This window comes from Saccopteryx bilineata, chromosome 6 (genome assembly GCF_036850765.1).
Source record: "Saccopteryx bilineata isolate mSacBil1 chromosome 6, mSacBil1_pri_phased_curated, whole genome shotgun sequence".
NCBI classification, from domain to species: Eukaryota; Metazoa; Chordata; class Mammalia; order Chiroptera; family Emballonuridae; genus Saccopteryx; species Saccopteryx bilineata.
The window spans coordinates 53,994,721-54,013,692 of NC_089495.1; the positions used below are offsets into that span (position 1 = coordinate 53,994,721).

Here is an 18,972-nt window from a genome sequence, read left to right on the forward strand (position 1 = left end):
GGCTGCGGGAGGGGAAGAGAGAGACAGAGAGGAAGGCGCGGCGGAGGGGTGGAGAAGCTAATGGGCGCTTCTCCTGTGTGCCCTGGCCGGGAATCGAACCCGGGTCCTCCGCACGCTAGGTCGACGCTCTACCGCTGAGCCAACCGGCCAGGGCCAGCCAATTTAATTTTTAATGAGAGCCCTCTTGCAGGCAGCCACTGTGTCCTCACATGGCAGGGAGAGAGAGAGAGAGAGAGAGAGAGAGAGAGAGAGAAGAGGGAGAGCAAGCTTAGGTCTTTTTCTTATAAGGGCAGTAATTCCATCACGAGGACCCTACCTTCATGCTGTCATCTAAACCAAATGACTTCCAAAGGCCCCACTTTCTAATATCATATTGTATTGGGGGTTAGGGCTTCAACATGAATTTTGGGAGAACACAAACATCAAGTCTATAAGGTCAAGGGAAAGGGATTCCAAAGGGTCTGTATTCTAGGGGTATAAACTTGGGCCATTTTAGGTTTTTGCCTTCCACACCCTCTCCTGGCCTTGTTTTATGTGTCACCTACAACTGCTCCATCTAAGTAGGTAGTCCCCTCCCATTGTTATTCTCACCACTTCATGAGTGTAGCTCTGATCACTATTTTAAATCACATTTTATTTGTTGACTTGTTTAGTTTCTGCTTCTCCAACCAGATCACTAGCCCTATGAGGGAGGGACTCTATTTAGTTCTCCATTATAGTCTCGACATTTAATAATGTGCCTAAAATGTGATTGAAATTCATTAACGATTTGCTGAGTGAATGTGAAAGGTTGCTAGATGTCCCCAAATGGGATCATTCAACCATACTTTTGTGGGTGGAGAAATTCTGATTGTAGAGTTCAGAAGAGCAGGGTTGAAGGAGTTGTCCGTTGGTATATAGTATTTGAACCTAGGCCCTCTTAACCTCAGGGCCCTGCTTGTCTGCCTAACTTACTGACCTGTCAGGTATTAGGCACGTAGCTATCTGGGGAGGGGAATAGGCAATGACAATTTAAGAGTGGTTGCTTTTATGTAAGAATGTTCTAGCTTTCCTTTGAGATGCTCTTAGATAATAAATAATTCTTTCTTTTTTTTTTTTTTTTTTTGTATTTTTCTGAAGCTGGAAACGGGGAGAGACAGTCAGACAGACTCCCACATGCGCACGACCGGGATCCACCCGGCACACCCACTAGGGGGCAACGCTCTGCCCACCAGGGGGCGATGTTCTGTTGTGACCAGAGCCACTCCAGCGCCTGGGGCAGAGGCCAAGGAGCCATCCCCAGCGCCCTGGCCATCTTTGCTCCAATGGAGCCTCGCTATGGGAGGGGAAGAGAGAGACAGAGAGGAAAGAGAGGGGGAGAGGGGGAGAAGCAGATGGGCGCTTCTCCTGTGTGCCCTGGCTGGGAATCGAACCCGGGACTTCTGCACGCCAGGCCGAAGCTCTACCACTGAGCCAACTGGCCAGGGCCAATAAATAGTTCTTAAAGAGAGTTGCACTTCACAATGACCTGAGACTCTTTCCCAAAATACACACGTGTCCCTCTACAACGAGATTCTTGTTCAGTAGGAAAGTCTGGGATATGCATATATTTTGGGGGGGTGGGGGGGGGAAGACACCAAAAAATCAAACCTAGACAGTTCTGTTTTGGATCCATTGTTTGAACCACTGTTCTTAGATAATTTGAAGTTCCTACTTTTATTATTTAAGACATCTTAAAGCATTGGTATTTAGGGACAGAATTTGGTTTTCTTATTAATAAGGGGTGAGTTTTAGTCCTTGCTCTTTTTTTTTTTTTAAGACTTTATTCATTTCAGAGAAAGGAGAGAGAGAGACAGACAGACAGACAGACAGAAGAGGGGAGGAGCAGGAAGCATCAACTCCCACATGTGCCTTTACCAGGCAAGCCCAGGGCTTCAAACCAGCAATCTCAGCATTCCAGGCTGATGCTTTATGCACTGCGCCACCACAAGCCAAGCAATCCTTGCTCTTTTAAAGCCCCTTTAAAATGACCTGTTCCAGGTAATTTCAGTGGCCTTCTGGCAGAATAGAATGCAAGTTTCAAATTTGCCACTACAAGTCATGCTAGAGAGAAGGACTGACTCTTGGTAGTTCAGAGGAAGGAGGAAAGGCCCTTCTGGTTCGGAGCGAGGCACCCCGTTTCACAGATTGGGACTGTGGAGTGTTTGTGCCACCGCTAGGCTACGCTGCTCCCTTGTCTGTTGGTTTTGATTGTTCTGGAGCTACTTAGTTCTTCCTTTATTTCTCTTAAACTCTAACAGAGGGTTGAATTTAATCAGGTTTGGTAATCTCTGCCTGAGACCAAACTATTAATTATTCCACATGATTGGTGCCTACTGTTCCTACAATGCACATATTGTATTTCTCTGTTTAAGGGAAGTTGCATTTGCCAACTTTTTATTGCCTTACCTGGATTCTTGGCAGTAGTTTTTTAAAAAATAACATTGGTAGGAGTTCAAAGGGAGTCACAGATAAACGATGGTATACTCTTTTGACCCAACAGGAGACTCTTTAGAGCTTTGGAAGTCGTAGAACAGTCACATAATTAGAGGAGGATGGGGTGATGTAGACTGATGGAAAATAACAAAAACTTGAAATGGTAGCAGGTTATGACAGGGGCTCAAGAGCTATAGACTTTTTCAAATAATGTCTGGCTATCCCTTACATAGATGATAACATTCCTCTCTCTGAACTTTTTCTGTACCTTTGTGATCAATTCTCAGTTCCAATATCAAAGTGCTGTCATCCCTTTGTTTTTCCTATATCGTATTCTTGGGGTTGAAACAACTCCCCTATTATTGATCCTAAACCTCCAGGCAGAACCCTGGACATCTTTACAGGTTTATACTTCTGTTTCCAGCTCGGTGTTTCCCAGACTGGTCTTGGGGGCACTCTTCCAGTGGTCTGTAAAAATGTAGATTCTTGACAGGGTCCGGCATGGGGGAGATTCTTAGCATACACTAGGATAGAAAGGTTGTTTTTAGTTCTCACTCAGGAAAACTTTTTAACTTGGTTTAACCCAGCGTTTGTCCAACCTCATATAAGCACAGAGCACTCAGAGGGAGGACCCCGATGTATTGATGGAGAGCATTAACTTTTTGTTGTTGTTTTTTTTGTTTTTTTTAATGTGATTGAACTATTTTTTAGAGCAGTTTTAAGATCAAAGAGAGTTTCTAAACACTCACTGCCCCCACCACCCACTCTCAACATTCCATGCCAGAGCAGTGCATTTGTTACAATCAGTGAACTTACATAACTATCGTTTAAAGTCCAGAGTTTACTTTAGGGTTTACTCTTGGTAATCTACATTCTGTAAGTTTGGACAGATGACATTATCCACCATTACAGTATATACAGAATAATTTTACTGCTCTGAAAGTCCACTGAACTCTGCCTATTCATCCCTTCCTTCCCTCTAACCTCTGGCCTTTTTACTGCTTCTGTACTTTTCCTTTTTCCAGAATGTCAGATTGTGGGAATTATACAGGATTTAAGCTTTTCAGATTGGCTTCTTCCACTTAGTAATATGAATTTGAAGTCCCCTACATCTTTTGGTGGCTTGATAGCTCATTTGGTTTTTTTTTTTTTTGCATGGGCTCAGCCAACACTTTTTTTTTTTTATATTTTTCTGAAGTTGGAAAAGGGGAGGCAGTCAGACAGACTCCCGTATGCGCCCGACCGGGATCCACCCGGCATGCCCACCAGGGGGCGATGCTCTGCCCATCCAGGGCATCGCTCTGTTGCATCCAGAGCCACTCTAGCGCCTGAGGTAGAGGCCACAGAGCCATCCCCAGCGCCCAGGCCAACTTTGCTCCAATGGAGCCTTGGCTGCAGGAGGGGAAGAGAGAGACAGAGAGGAAGGAGAGGGGGATGAGTGGAGAAGCAAATAGGCGCTTCTCCTGTGTGCCCTGGCCGGGAATCGAACCCGGGACTCCTGCACGCCAGGCCAACGCTCTACCACTGAGCCAACTGGCCAGGGCTCTCATTTGTTTTTAGTGCAAAATAATATTCTTTTGTCTATATGGACCACAGTTTATTTATCCATTCACATAGTGAAGGGCATTTTGGTTGCTTCCAAATTTTGGCAGTGATAAATAAAGCTGCTGTATACCTCTGTATGCAGGTTTCTGTGTGGAATAAGTTCTCACCTCCTTTGGGTAAATACCAAGGAGCATGATTGCTGGATTGTATAGTAAGAGTATTTGTGGTTTTATAAGAAACCATGAAACTGTCTTGCAAAGTGGCTGTACCAATTTGCATTCCCACTAACCATGAATGAGTTCCCGCTGCTCCACGTCCTCACCAGTATGTGATATAGTCAGTGACCTGAATGCTGGCCATTCTAATAGGTGCATTGCTGTTACTTTTTGATTTGGTGATTTCTTAAATTCCTAGGGTCTGTGTGATTGCGTATAAGTATTATTTATTAATATCTTTCATAACCTAGACACCACATTTGGGAGCATTGACTTTGAAACCAAAATTCAAGTCTGGGCTCTTCCTCCTCCAGCTCTCTGAGTCTGCGCCAGCTACTTGACCTCTCTAGACTTGTTTCCCTGTCTGTACAATGGGATCAAAACTTGTGTCCTAAAGGTTGTGATGTGGATTCAAGAAGGTGAAGTGCTTAACATGGCCTCTAGCACATGGTCGGTGTTTAAAAACTCAAGCGAGTGAGGAGGTGCTGCCCTAGATGCCTTTGTCCCCCTCACAGGCATGGTTACTTCCCCCTTTATTTGATCTGAACATTCCTGGTTCCATTTCCATGCCATAAGCTTGGACTGTCCTTAGCTCCAATTACCAACTTTTTTTTACCCCTCTGTTTAAGCAACTACTAAAATCGCTTTAAGTTAAGTTATTGAAAACAAATTCTTCTTGAATTCTTTTTGTCCAATATATGATCCTCCCTGATGTTAAGCCTCTGAAGATGACTCTGTCTGAATCTTTGGATCCCTCTGTCCTCTGCATCTCTCCCTTTCTCTTTCTTCCTTCAGCCATTCCCCCCTCCCTCCCTCCCTCCCTCCCTCCCTCCCTCCCTCCCTCCCTCCCTCCGTCCCTCCCTCCCCTCCCTCCCTTCCTTCCTTTCCTCCTCCTTCTCTTTTCCCCTCTACCCACTTCCCTCTACCTTCCTTTTCTCATTAAATATTTATTGAGGCCCTATTAACAACCAGAGATTGTAGTAGTTGCTAGACAAGTAAAAATAATCAATATGGGCTCTCTGGCCCAAAGAGTGCACATTTGAGCTGGGATGGTGCATGTGTACATGGAAGGACAGGACTGCGTGGGCTCAGAGCCCTCCGTGGGAGAAGCCTTGATCCTTCATCGTTGCTCATCCCTGTGTCATTTCATGTAATGTGTTCAAGTTCACTCAGCTGCTCACATTATCAGTGTTGTTGGTCTGAGCTCCCTGGGAACAGAAGTGCAGCGCCTTGTACAGCCAGGGCCTTGCTACCCAGTGATAAAAGATTTACTTCATGACTTAGTGTGCTCCGGTAACATAAGGCCAGCAGAGAAGGCAGGGCACATGCATACAAACTGCAGAGGACGATTTGCATGCAGTTTGCAGACTGGTGCCTTTCTTAATTACTTTTCCAGCTCCTGTCACATATAGAGAAACTTCGAACCTTCATGATAGACAATATAAATGCAAATAATGTTTTCTACAAGAAAAGTATAGAAGAGCAAGGGCTGAGACTCCAGGAGCAGAATGAACTGATTCTCAGTCAGAGACAACAGGTATTTGGGGCTATATATTGGCATTGGTTTTTTTTTTAGTGGTGCAACTTGTCTAAGAACAGATGTTTTTATTTTAGAACAATTGTAAGTTGGATAAGGCATAGAAAATAGAATATGTTTTTTCTGTTGTTATCTGTAAAAGTAAATTCAACCAAATATATTTTAAGGTATTTTAAAATACTGTAAAGCAGATTTATTCGATTAGAATTCAGAACAAATCTGAAGGTTCATAAGAACTTGCTTTAGTAATTAATTACTTAGAGAAGCAGCTGGGTTCAGATGCAGCTTTCATGAAACTTTTCTCCTTGTCTTTAAAGTCCATTTGTCCTCCTTTGTCTTTGGAAGATTTCATAAGAAGGTTAATTTACTAAGTCCAATATCTGTTCATTACCCAGTATGTCCCTATCTAATTTCAAACACACTTCACTAGAAGACTCTTTTTCTTTGCAGATTAAAGAGTTTGCCAGTAAACCATTAAACAGTGTCCCTGAACCCAAAGGTAAGTGGACCAGGAGCCCAGTGCTGGAGGCAAGGCGGGCCTGCCTGACCATTTGCTGGGCATCAGAAGACCATGGGGTCCCGATGGTTTCTGGGTGCTAAGATGGCATTCCTCTGGTTATTTTAATTTGGGAGATCTGTTATTATAACCCAGAAAGTTGAAGACTTTTAAATACAAAAACTATTATTGAATGGTTTCCTGTATTTTTTTTTATCAGAATATTGTCATGCTCAATAACTGTTTACCTCTGTACCCATGTGCAGTAGATGGAATTATGTCGCTACAAAAATTAACTACTCGGAGACCAAGTGAAATGCTCTGAGGAGCTGAGGGGAGGCAACAGTCCTGGTCAGCAGATCCAAGGACTGAAGCCCCATCCTCACACTTACTCAGATGTTTATTAATAAGTACAAATAACTCAAGGAAGCAGACAGCAGAAGTTCTCAGGGGGTGAAGTAAAGGACAAGGAACATGCTGACTCCTAATCTCTGTTCTGAGAGTCTAAACATTTCTTGTTGCTGAATCTTATCCTGCTGTTTTGCTGTTTCCAGCATGCACTGTTTCCAGTGTGAGTCAGAGAGGCTGCTGGACTCTTGTCCTCTCAGGTCCTTTGCCCCAAGGTGCCTCTCTGACTCTGATTGTTTACCTAACTCTGCAAGTCTTCACAGCATATTCCTACAAATCCCCTGTTTTTGTTTTAGTAAAGATTAACAGAGAGCAAGATGACCGGGTGGCTTGGGGAAGTACGGTTTGTCAATGGGCAGCGGCGGTGCTGGGAAATGTAGGACAATCATTGCTTCAGCGTGAAGAGTACAATTCAGGAGGCGGCTAATGTGTGCAAGACTGAAAGTAAACAAAGTAAGAGAATGATAACTAAAGCAGCAAAGATCCATACCTGAAGGTTAAGGCCTGAAAACCAGTTCTTAGGATTAAGCCATTGAGCAATATCATTAAAGAGCTAAGCGTAATACTCTGAGCTTCTAGTTTCAGTTGTTGCATCTGCTTCTGAAGCTTTTGTTGTAAGTCTACAACATCTTGTGCTAAAGGAGAATTAAAGGTGCTGTGAAGTAGGCAGCTAAAGTCCTTCCAGGACTTGGTGGAATTGAAAGGAATAGGAGTGACACACATAGTATGAAACTCAGTGTCACATAATCTCTGATGTTACCACATGGCTTGTTGCTGTTCTATCCATAAGACAGCTGCCTCTAGCGCATCTAAGCACTGCATATAATGTCTGAGCTAAAGACTGAAGCTCGGAAGTGACCTTCTGGAGGTTTACTTTGACATGTTGGGCAATCTGAGTAGACTGATAAAGCAACAGCAGCTGTGATGGTAGTAGCTGCCAAGGCCGTAGCTGCAATAATGGAGGCTATGAGGACTCGTAGAGACCTCTTACTCAGACCTTTTCTAAAGCTCAAGTAATCTCAAGAGCTGAACCATTTCCCAAGAGCGAGTAAGATTGATTGGTATCCAAGCTTGCGTCCACTGTCGAATAATAAAGAGGTGAGTGTTACTAAGGGTGGTGACATTCATATGAGTAATACAGGGAGTAGTCCACGTCTGATTAGCAAGGAAGGTGACATTATAGTCTTCCTGCTGACATACAGAATGGATAAAATTTACCTGGCTTATGTTTGGGGGAAAGTTACACATAAGAAACACATAGGGCTGGGAGGTGCAGGTCATGACATGTTCTACTGTCTCATTAGTGACCCACTGAAAGTTAGGATATTGATCATGCCTAAAGATATGGGGAGAAAAGGGTAAAGCAGCTCTCCAGGTATTTTTCTTGCTAGGGGAGAAAAGGATGTTATTTCTGACAGTTGATCAGACCTGCAGTAATGGGCCAGTGAGGCCTGCGTTCCATAATAAAAAGCCATTACTATAATGATAACATGCTCCAATCCCAATGGGTATGACTGGCCTCTACTAGGAGGCCCTGAGGACCCCAGTTTTCTAGGATATAATCATTCATGAGGGCATTACTAGTGAGATTAGTGGAGCAACAAAGTGAGCAACTGAGATCTAACCCCTCATGAAAAGATAACCAAGGATGCTGGCAGATAGGAATATGGGGCTTAGAATAATTTTTTTCCAGGAACTAAGGTTCCATCTACTCCAGCCACCTGAATAAAGACTCAATGATGGACTGCTTCCCGTTGGGCAGTTAGATTATCATAAATGTAATTCATGTACTACTGAGGGGGAAATGGAACACAGGGTTGTGTAGAGGAGTTAAAACTTTGTGGGGCTAACAAGACAGAGGGGAAGTTGTTCCGATAGAAAGAACCACTCTTGCGGCAGTCTGTACTGTCCGCTGTGACACCCTTCCTCTTCATAAGTTTCCCCGCAATCTCTTAAAGGATTGGACGGGGAGAGCCTTGAAGCCCCCATGATCTTAGAATTATTAGAAGAAACAGGGTTCTGGGTCACCCCAGGTGACTACATAAAAAATAGGTAGGTCTAGAACAGGCGTCCCCAAACTACGGCCTGCGGGCCGCATGCGGCCCCCTGAGGCCATTTATCCGGCCCCCCGCCGCACTTCTGGAAGGGGCACCTCTTTCATTGGTGGTCAGTGAGAGGAGTACTGTATGTGGCGGCCCTCCAATGGTCTGAGGAACAGTGAACTGGCCCCTTGTGTAAAAAGTTTGGGGACCCCTGGTCTAGAATATGAGCCCAGTAGATAAAAGAAGTAGCATTACTTACTGTAAGTAGAAGAAAAAGAAAGGACAGAAGTTGTACCTTGCTAGCCTGAGACTCAATAGTAACAGCAGACAGCAGAGAGAGAAAGGAGAGTCGCAGGCATAACCGGAGTTCCAGGGTTCTGAAGAACGGCTTGAGCCCTGGTCATAAGGCTCATGAGACTGCCCCAAGTGTTGGGTGTGACTTAGGTGGTAGCTGATAACAGCTCATCCCTCCTCCACTTTGAAGTGTCCTTATTCCGTGTGGCATGATCTGTTTGAGGAACAGCATCTATATCTCTGGTTGAGGTTGGGGCTTGATTGATGCCAGCTAGTGATATGGCTTCACAAAGTGGGTGGGCACTCACAAGGGACCTGTTGATAACAAAACAGCCAGCCGTATGTCCTTGCCCCAGGTTAGTAATTCAGTGGGGCCAACCCATTTGCGTCCCAGTAAAGATCTCTGTAAAGAACTAATGGCTTAGTTCCTTTACCAGCCAGGCTGAAATGTTTCTCAGCTGCTATAAACCTGGCTGCATTAAGATTTAAAAAATTCAAAGTATGTAATACTTCGTTTAGTTCTTCCTGGGGAAAAGAAAGCATGTCCTCCTGACTCCCCCTTTTTTGTTTTAAGAGACATTGCTTGATGTATGCTGGGCACGTTCTACTATGGCCTGTCCTTGAGGATTATAAGGGATGCTGGTGGTAGTGGGAAATGTCCCATCGTTGAGAGAATTCATGAAACCGCCTGGAGGTATAGGCAAGACCATTATCTGTTTTAATTTCTTTTGGGTGGCCCATACAAGCAAGAGTAACCATAAGATGTTTTTGGACATGACGGGCAGACTCACCAGATTGACAAGTGGCAGAGAGAAAACGAATGTATGTCAGTAGTAACATGAATGTATTTAAATTTACTGAAAGGTGGGTATTGAATGACATCCATTTGCCAGAGGACATTAACTGCAAGGCCACGAGGATTTACTCCCACTAATCTGGGCTGAGTGGAATGCTGACAATCTGGACAAGATTTAATGATTCCTTGAGCTTGGGAGAAAGAAATTTGAAAATATTTGGCAAGAGCTTGAGCCCCTTGATGAAGAAAATTGTGAGACTGAATGGCTTTAGAGACCATTTCTGAAACCATAGCAAGGTGGTCAGCTCAGTTGTTTTCCTCTGTTAAAGGACCTGGGACCCTGAAAGAGAGCCAATGTGAGTAATATATAATAGATAAGGTATTTTCTAGTAGAGAAAATGTTGTAATTGGGAGGAAATAATAAACAGGTGTCTATCTGTAGTTTGATGAGCTAGGGCATTTTGAATAACTTGTACCGAGTGGACAAGTAGGCAGAGTCAGCAATAGTGTTAAGTGCCTGGCTGGGAAACAGTCTTAGGGCTGCAGTAGCGGCAGCTAACTCTGCTCTTTGGGTGCTCTTATGTCTGGGCCTTATAAAGTGGTGCCGTCTTCCACTCTGCTGCCAAGTGACAATACCTTTCCCACTTCTTCCTCATCCATCGAGGAAAAGAGTGAGAGCTTGATGGACAGGAGAAGAGGTAATGATGGGCATCGCTTGTATGGGAAGTAATTATGACCCCGTAAGTTCTTTTAGAGAAGGGGCAGGGCAGTCAACAGTCCCTGTGAAATCTGCTTAGGACACTTTGAAGCTTCTCACAAGTTTGGAATGGAAGATCAAATTCTTCTTTCTTTAATCCCAGGATAATAATATTGGTGTCATAACCTGTTACCTGCTGGCAGTGAATTCATCTCTGGGAGAGGAGGGCGAAACCTCTGGTCTGATTTGGTGTATAATTTTTTCCTATGATGTTGAGGTTTGAAAAGCCAGTCAATCATTCCTAATTGAGGGGTATGTTGACGGAGAATCTCAGTGAGACTATGGGTGTATTAAGGATAATTAATTGAATGGGGAACCCTGAGATTATTCTAGTCATTTGACTATCAAGTAGTAATTGAGTAATGTACTGTAACTCTTCAAGAGGCTGCAGGGAAAGAAAGCAAGGCAATATCATGCAGAATCCCCCTTGAGAATTGAACAAATGAGACAGCATATAATGGGGATCCTGACTGATGGATGCAGCCAATTGAGGTTCCCAAAAGTTTTTGTGGGTCACTGAGGGTAGTGGGATTGGATATTTTTTTTTTCTTTTTTTTTTTTGTTTCATTTTTCTGAAGCTGGAAACAGGGAGAGACAGACAGACTCCCGCATGCGCCCGACCGGGATCCACCCGGCACGCCCACCAGGGGCGACGCTCTGCCCACCAGGGGGCGATGCTCTGCCCATCCTGGGCGTCGCCATGTTGCGACCAGAGCCACTCTAGCGCCTGGGGCAGAGGCCACAGAGCCATCCCCCGTGCCCGGGCCATCTTTGCTCCAATGGAGCCTTGGCTGCGGGAGGGGAAGAGAGAGACAGAGAGGAAAGTGCGGCAGAGGGGTGGAGAAGCAAATGGGCGCTTCTCCTGTATGCCCTGGCCGGGAATCGAACCTGGGTCCTCCGCACCCTAGGCCGACGCTCTACCGCTGAGCCAACCGGCCAGGGCCGGGATTGGATATTTTTAGTTGTACTCCTTTGGGTCAAATTGAATAAGCTGTAAGGATGTATCCTAGATATTGCCAGGGTTTTCTTCTTTTTTGTTTTTGTATTTTTCTGAAATGAGAAGTGGGGGGGGGCAAAGAGACTCTCGCATGCACCCGACTGGGATCCACCAGGCATGCCCACTAGGGGACGATGCTTTGCCCATCTGGGACCCTTGCTCTGTTGCAACCAGAACCATTTTAGCGCCTGAGGTGGAGGCCATGGAGCCATCCTCAGTGCCCGGGCCAACTTTGCTCCAATGGAGCCTTGGCTGCGGGAGGGGACGAGAGAGATAGAAAGAAGAGAAAGGGTAGAGAAGCAGATGGGCGCTTCTCCTGTTTGCCCTGGCCAGGAATCGAACCTGGGACATCCACATGCCAGGCTAATGCTCTACCATTGAGCCAACCAGCCAGGGCCTTGCCAGAGTTCTTGAGTTTGAATTTTTTCTGGGGCAAATTGTAGCCCATGTTGGTTAATTTGAATTGTTAAATCTGAAAAGAATGGTGTTAAGTATTTGTTAGCTTGAATGGTTTAGCAAAATATCATCCATGTAATGGTAAATGAGTGCAGTGGGGTGGATTTGCTGCATGGGCTGTAGGACTTTATCTACGAAGGTCTGATAAATAGTGGAGCTATTAATCATACCTTGTGGAAGGACCTTCCATTGATAGCATTTCATGGGATCCTGAAAATTGATGCTAGGGAGAGAAAAGGCAAATTTTTCTCGGTCTGTAGGATGAAGGGGAATTGTAAAGAAACAGTCTTTCAAATCAATGACAGTGAAATGATATTCCTGAGGAGTCATGGCCGGATTGGGAATTCCTGATCCTCACATGGGGCACCACTTGTTGCCGCATTTACAAAGAACCACTTGGAGACCAAATGAATGCTCTGAGGGGGTAAGGGGAGGCAACAGCCCTGGACAGCAGATCCCCATCCCCGGCCTTACTCAGATATTTATTAGCAAGTACAAATAGCTCAAGGAAGCAGACAGCAGAAGTTCTCAGGGGGTGAAGTCAAGGACAAGGAACATGACTCCTAATCTCTGTTCTGAGAGCCTAAACATATTCTGTTCCTGAATCTTATCCTGCTGTTTTGCTGTTTCCAGCATGGGTCAGAGAGGCCCCTGGACTCCCATCTGCTCAGTGCTTTCACCGTAGGGTGACTCTCTGTCTCTTAATTGTTTACCCTAACTCTGCAAGTCTTCACAGCATATTCCTACACAGTTATGATTCAGAGGATCCAGAGACAGACTGAGTTCAACTCTCATCTCTGGCACTTTGTAGTTTTGTGAGTGTGTAGTTATTAGTAATAACTACATCTTATGCTTTTTAAGGGATTAACATTGGAGAACATGAATATTGCACTAATTAAACATTCATTAGTGTTAGCTATTGTTACTGATATCAAACTCAGTTGTTTTAAAGTTCTGTAGAGGCTTACTGCATTATTCTCAGTTGCAGTTGTTTTGGGTTAAAGGTTTGTTCTAAGCATAGTGAAGGCATTTACAACCTATTAAGTGTTGTAATGATAGCACCCATTTCTGTATCATTCAAGAGGTAGTCTAGATGGGATACTGGCGGCCAGAAGTACAGGGTCTCACACTAAAACGTAAAGCTTGCCTTCTTCCTGGTCTCCTTCCAAGTGACTCCAGTCTTGTTTCCTGCACGTTTTGGGTTTTTATGTAACTTGTCTGCTTGAGAGACACTAACTGGGGATCGGAAATGAGTGTATATGTTGGGTTTCCTATCTGGTTCAGGGGCCTCAGGAAATGCATTGACTGACACACTAATTTCCTTCTTGTTTTGAGAGAAAGGTTTGGGAAGGTTCATGGTTCTCTAAACTTCTCTTTGAATAGTAAGAGTTTAGAGAGTGAGGAATACCTGTATAATTACTTAGATAACATATAACTATTTGACCAAAAAGGATTTTTAGGAAATATATATATATATATATATATATATATATATATATATATTAGCAAGAGGTGGGGGGAGGAAGAGAGGGACAGACAGACAGGAAGGGAGAGAGATGAGAAGCATCAACTCGTAGTTGTGGCACCTTTGTTGGTCATTGATTGCTTTCCCATTTGTATCAATACTTTGACCGGGGGGCTCCCTCAGAATGAGTGACATCTTGCTCAATCCAGCAAACTTGGGTTTCAAGCCAGCGACCTTTGGGCTCGAGCCAGTGATCATGGGGTCATGTCTGTGATCCCCGACTCAATCCAGCTCCCCCAGCTCAAGCTGGTGAGCCCATGCTCAAGCCTGCGACCTCAGGGTTTCAAACCTGGGTCCTCAGCATCTCAGGCCAGTGCTCTATCCACTGAGCCACTACCTGGTCAGGCTATAATAATTTTTGTTAAATATCCTTACACTGTTGGGTGAGTTGCTATACGGTGGTAAATTTTGTTTATTGTTTGTGTGGGGGAAGATTACAATAAATGCTGGAAAATATAACCCATATCTTGTGATTTTTGTTGTTAATTGTTTGGTTGTTATTTCAGGGAATCCTTCAACCTGGCAAACTTTTGAATCTAAGTCAACTGCTCCAGCTGTATCTAGTAAGTTTCTATAATAAGCTCAGGAGTCTAGAAGTATTTTGTAAAGTGCTAAATCAGTACATAACTTTTACTAATTTTAGAGACTTTTCTTTGAAAACCAATGTGTTTGCAGATTATGTGATGATCTATTTTGATTCTTGGCTTTCACGTAGTTCTGAAACCCAGTATTGTAAATATCCAGGTGTCTTTGTGGTGATTTCAGTTAGCCATCCCTATTACTTTGCACTTCACCTAATAAAGGGGTGACTACAAATTCTTTGGCGTCACTCCAGTTTGAACTTCGGGGTCTCCCAGGTAATGCAGGTGTGAAGGTGTGACTGTGGGTGGCCACCACATTTTGGCCTCTCCAAGACTCTCCATGCCGCAGGCTTTGAGCTGATGTTCTCTTGCTACTCACTCGAGTTCACCTCAGCACAGCTGTCTCCTGAAGCTATCAGAATTTGGCTATAGTCCAAAAAGACATAATCTGTCCAGTTTAGGATTGAACAGGTTGTTCGCTTAATAATAGTTTAAAATTTGAGATCCTTTTGTTTTCTTTCAGGAAAGTGTAAGGGTGGAGGAAGTCAGGGAGAGGTGACCCTGGGCAAGAGGACACGCCTGGGAACAGAGATTGAATGTGAATGGTGGGCCTGGCCTGAGGCTGGGCACCGAGTGACACCTTTTCTGTGGTCCCAGGACTGTGTAATGAATAAAAAACAGTAATGAATGTGACTGGGAATTTGGTATCATTGACTGGAAAATGCTAATGGTTTTAACCTCATTTGTCTGAGATGCTTCTTGAGTACCCTCAGTGTTGCTTTGGGATCTGAAGAGGTTGAGAGGTCCTAAAGAGGAGATGGTAATTTAAATGGAAGAGTAGGGCTGAGGGGAGAGTAGAAGCTGGACTTACATCTTATGAAATAAAGAAAACAATACATTTCAGAGAAGGATGAAAAGTTAAAAGGCACTCAGTTATTACTGTTCATTTGTTCATTATACTCGGCATAATATTGGAACAATAGTGTGCTCCAATAAAACTTTTGAGGTTGTTGTTGTATTTTTCCGAAGTTAGAAGTCGGGAGGCAGTCAGATTCCTGCATGTGCCCGGCTGGGATCCACTTGGCATGCCCACCAGGGGGCGATGCTCTGCCCATCTGGGGCATTGCTCTGTTGTGGCTGGAGCCATTATAGCACCTGAGTAGAGGCCATGGAGCCGTCCTTAGCACCCAGGCCAACTTTGCTCCAATGGAGCCTTAGCTGCGGGAGGGGAAGAGAGAGACAGAGAGGAAGGAGAGGGGGAAGGATGGAAAAGCAGATGGGTGCTTCTCCTGTGTGCCCTGGCCAGGAATCGAACCCGGGACTTCCACACACCAGGCTGATGCTCTACCGCTGAGCCAACTGGCCAAGACCCCAATAAAACTTTATTAAAATAGGTGATGGGATGCAGTGTCCCACAAACTTTAGTTTTCCAAACCCCGTAACTTGTACTGGTTAAAATTAACCATCCTAAAATAACCAATATCCCAAAGATGCATATTTTGAGGTGGCAAACTCTGCTCCCCCTCACACAACTGTGAATATACTAAATTCCATTGAATTGTATATTCTAAAAGGGTAAATTATATTTCAGTAATGCTATTATTAAAAAAATCGGTTTAGATTAATTTGAAACATTTGTCCCTTGTGGCCTGAATATATCTTGACTAACTTGAGTAGTACTTGGTTATCATGTTCAGATGCTTACACTCTAATTATAGAGACTGTTTCTATGCTGTTGCAGTGACCGCCTCGGGCCCACAGACTCTGGATGCTAAGTCAAGTCTAACAATGGCACATGGTAAGTTTCAGCCAAGTCTCAGCGTTTTATGTACAGTTTCCACCCTGAGTTAGATAACTTATTAACTGAAAGTGCTTTACTGTGGGAGTAATTATGCAAAATAAGAAACATTTTAGTAAATGCAAAACAGTTAATAAAACTTCCTGTTTAATGTCATAAGCTGAATTTACCCACCAATGCCATTAAGTATAAAATACACATGTTGCTGGACTCACCAATAGACATTTTAACTTTGAATAGTACTTTCATTATTTATGATTTTTAGTGGAAAGTAGTAGGCACTGGGTGAGAGGGTGACTTTCTAGACCAGCCAACCAGCACATGCCGCAGGGCATATGTGACTGTTTTTATAACTTTCAGTGTGGCAGAAAGTCAGCTTTTTAAAACAAACAGTTTCAGCATTTGGTTGGGAAAAATTTAAAACAGACATGTGATGGAAACCAAAGAAAAAAAGTAGGAACCCCTGATGAAATTGCTGCCAGGATTCAGTTGTTGGCCTGGGCCACTGTGGTGTTAATTGTTTTTAACATCCTCCAGTAGATGGGGGGGGGGGGATATTTGTAGCTATATTTTACAATTAGGTACTTATAATTTTTGTAGTATGTTTTTAGATACATTGTTTTCCTATGGTCTGCTGTATATTTCTAATGAATTAAGATGGGGTGGGGTGGGGTAGACCATCTTTTTCCTGTTTTATCTAATGATTACTTCATTCGACATTTGTTTCAGCCTTTTAATTAGACTTAGTCGAATCCCTAATCAGTCAAATCAGATTGTCTTCGTAAATATTTTGGTCATGGCCTTTGTCATTATTCTTTTTACTCACTGACTGACTCATGAAGTAATTATTGCCCCTTACTTCTTTTCTAAAAACATTTCAGGTGGATCAGTTTTCTTGACTATGTGTTCACAATATGGAATGCAAATTCTCCACACATTAGATGTTACTATTTATAAGTATTTAGGACATGCAGAGCTTTTTTCCCCCTTTGGGCCAGTAACAGATAAAATGTATGTTGGATTTTTATAAATTTACTTTAATGTTGAAATACAAGACAGTTTTCTCTGGCATTATTCTCTATTCATATTATTTTATATCAGGTCTAAAATTTCTCTGTTGCTTTTCTCTCTGGTTGCTTTTTATAAAGCAGTTGCTGGTCACTTCTCTTTTGTACCTCAACAGTGTTTGGCATCTTTTTCTCTTTCTTTACTTTGTTATAATTAGCTTTTGTATAGCATTTATATAAGGTCCACATTTTCTTTGTTTTATATTTTTAGTGCCTGCTAAAGCAGTGGTCCCAACCTTTTGTGGGCCACGGACCGGTTTAATGTCAGAAAATATTTTCACGACTGGCCTTTAGGGTGGGATGGATAAATGTATCACGTGATCGAGACAAGCGTCAAGAGTGAGTCTTAGACGGATGTAACAGAGGGAATCTGGTCATTTTTAAAAAATAAAACATCATTCAGACTTAAATATAAATAAAACGGGAATAATGTAAGTTATTTATTCTTTCTCTGCAGACCGGTACCAAATGGCCCACGGACCGGTACCAGTCCGCGGCCCCGGGGGTTGGGGACCACTGTTCTAGAGGACACATACAGTCTGTACGTTAAGCTATCTGGAGTTAGTTGAGGCTGCTGACAATTCTGTTGGTTCTAATGTATCCCATTGGGGACCACCCTGATAGGGCTGGGGATCCGTGAATCAACCATGCCCTCTTGCTGGCATCTGCCGGGATTGGAGTGCTAGTTTTAAATGCCAGCCAGACTTGGCACAGGACCTACAAACCTTAGATTGGGGTCAAAGCTGATTTGTGAGCATCTTGATGGGCAGGAGGGAGGAGGAGGCTTGGCTGGGGCTCACTGATCTACTCCCACCCCCACCTGTGTTAGGGGTGCAGGAAGGGTTAGTCATATATTACAGGACATTAATTAGCCTGATTACCTCTGTCTTTCCTTTTGTTCTATCTCAAAGCTTGACGAGGTTCTTTACCGTAAATAATGTCATGATTACTCATCATCTTGGGTTGGGTTCCCTGAGAAACAGACTCGGAGATGGAGATGTGCAGGTGGGAGGTTTAGTAGGCAGTGCTCTCAGGCAACACCTGTAAGAGAAGCAGGAACAAGAGATACAGCTGCAGTGGAGCCCCCAGCAGACCTGTCTAGGAGCTTAGAGCTGGGATGTGCACTTCCAGATTTTCCTGGATTGAGGTGATCAGTTATCAGATGTGGGTTGCTGCAGGAAGGATGTGTGTGTGGTGGGGACTGCTTCCTTCAGCTGAGATGAAGCAAAAATAGAAGCACAAGGTAGCAGGAAAACACTAGATGTGAACTAATGGTGCATATGAATTATCTGGCTGAGCACAGAGTATGCAGAAGAGATTTGAAGGAAATAAGGTTGGTTGAGATTATTCATGGCAACTATTGAGTTGACTGTATCTGTTCAGGGCTGTGCTTGTGGTACTGTGTAGCCACTAACTGTTCTGAGGCTGGACAAGGCTGGAATGGAGAGCTGGGCTTTGGGAATCTTAGGCTGACTAGAGTGTGTTCAAAGGATCAGAACTGGGGAGACCAGCTGGGGATGTTAGTAGTTGTCTGTGTGAAATTCCTTACCTAGGAGTCAGGGTGTGGTGATGAAACAAGAGGGAGTGGACATAACAGTTGTTCAGTGGAATTGGTGGAAAGGCCGGACAAAGTGACTGGGGGCAAGGGTGAGGGCAGGAGCAGAACATGATGAGCTCAGATATGGGGTGGATGAATCTGGAAGACAAACTCAGTGAGCACCAGTAGGAAGGCATCGTGGATTCGTAGCTTGGACTTTGCAATCAGGCAGTCTGAATTCACAGTTGACTCATGAAACAATAAGTTTAGTTTCCTTGCCTGCCAAATGGGGAGAATAGTAATGGCTATTAGGTGGGCTGTGGAACAAATGATGAAGGACCTTTGGATCAGGATCCACGGAACAGGGCGTGGCTCAATGTTAGCTTGAAGGGTAGGGGTGATGAAGCCCAACAAAGTCAGCCAGTGGGAGGAAGGGCTGAGTACAGATCTGAGATTTCCTCTGGGTG

At 43.9% G+C, this 18,972-nt stretch overlaps 1 protein-coding gene and 1 non-coding gene across 7 annotated transcripts in view; one reads left to right on the plus strand and one right to left on the minus strand.

Annotated features, from left to right (window-relative positions):
• The window catches only part of DZIP1 (DAZ interacting zinc finger protein 1), a 72,180-nt gene that overhangs the window by 31,581 nt on the left and 21,627 nt on the right, over nucleotides 1–18,972 (plus strand). For 5 of the 6 annotated variants that reach the window (XM_066235229.1, XM_066235232.1, XM_066235233.1 and 2 more), the window contains 4 exons: nucleotides 5,611–5,751; nucleotides 6,202–6,250; nucleotides 14,029–14,085; nucleotides 15,845–15,901. In XM_066235229.1, the coding sequence (XP_066091326.1) occupies nucleotides 5,611–5,751; nucleotides 6,202–6,250; nucleotides 14,029–14,085; nucleotides 15,845–15,901 (304 nt within the window). The remainder of the gene's footprint in view (nucleotides 1–5,610; nucleotides 5,752–6,201; nucleotides 6,251–14,028; nucleotides 14,086–15,844; nucleotides 15,902–18,972) is intronic. The other variant, XM_066235234.1, reaches the window with a different exon arrangement.
• TRNAP-AGG (transfer RNA proline (anticodon AGG)) lies at nucleotides 11,412–11,487 on the minus strand. Its single transcript has one exon. It is a non-coding gene; the product is annotated as a tRNA-Pro (tRNA).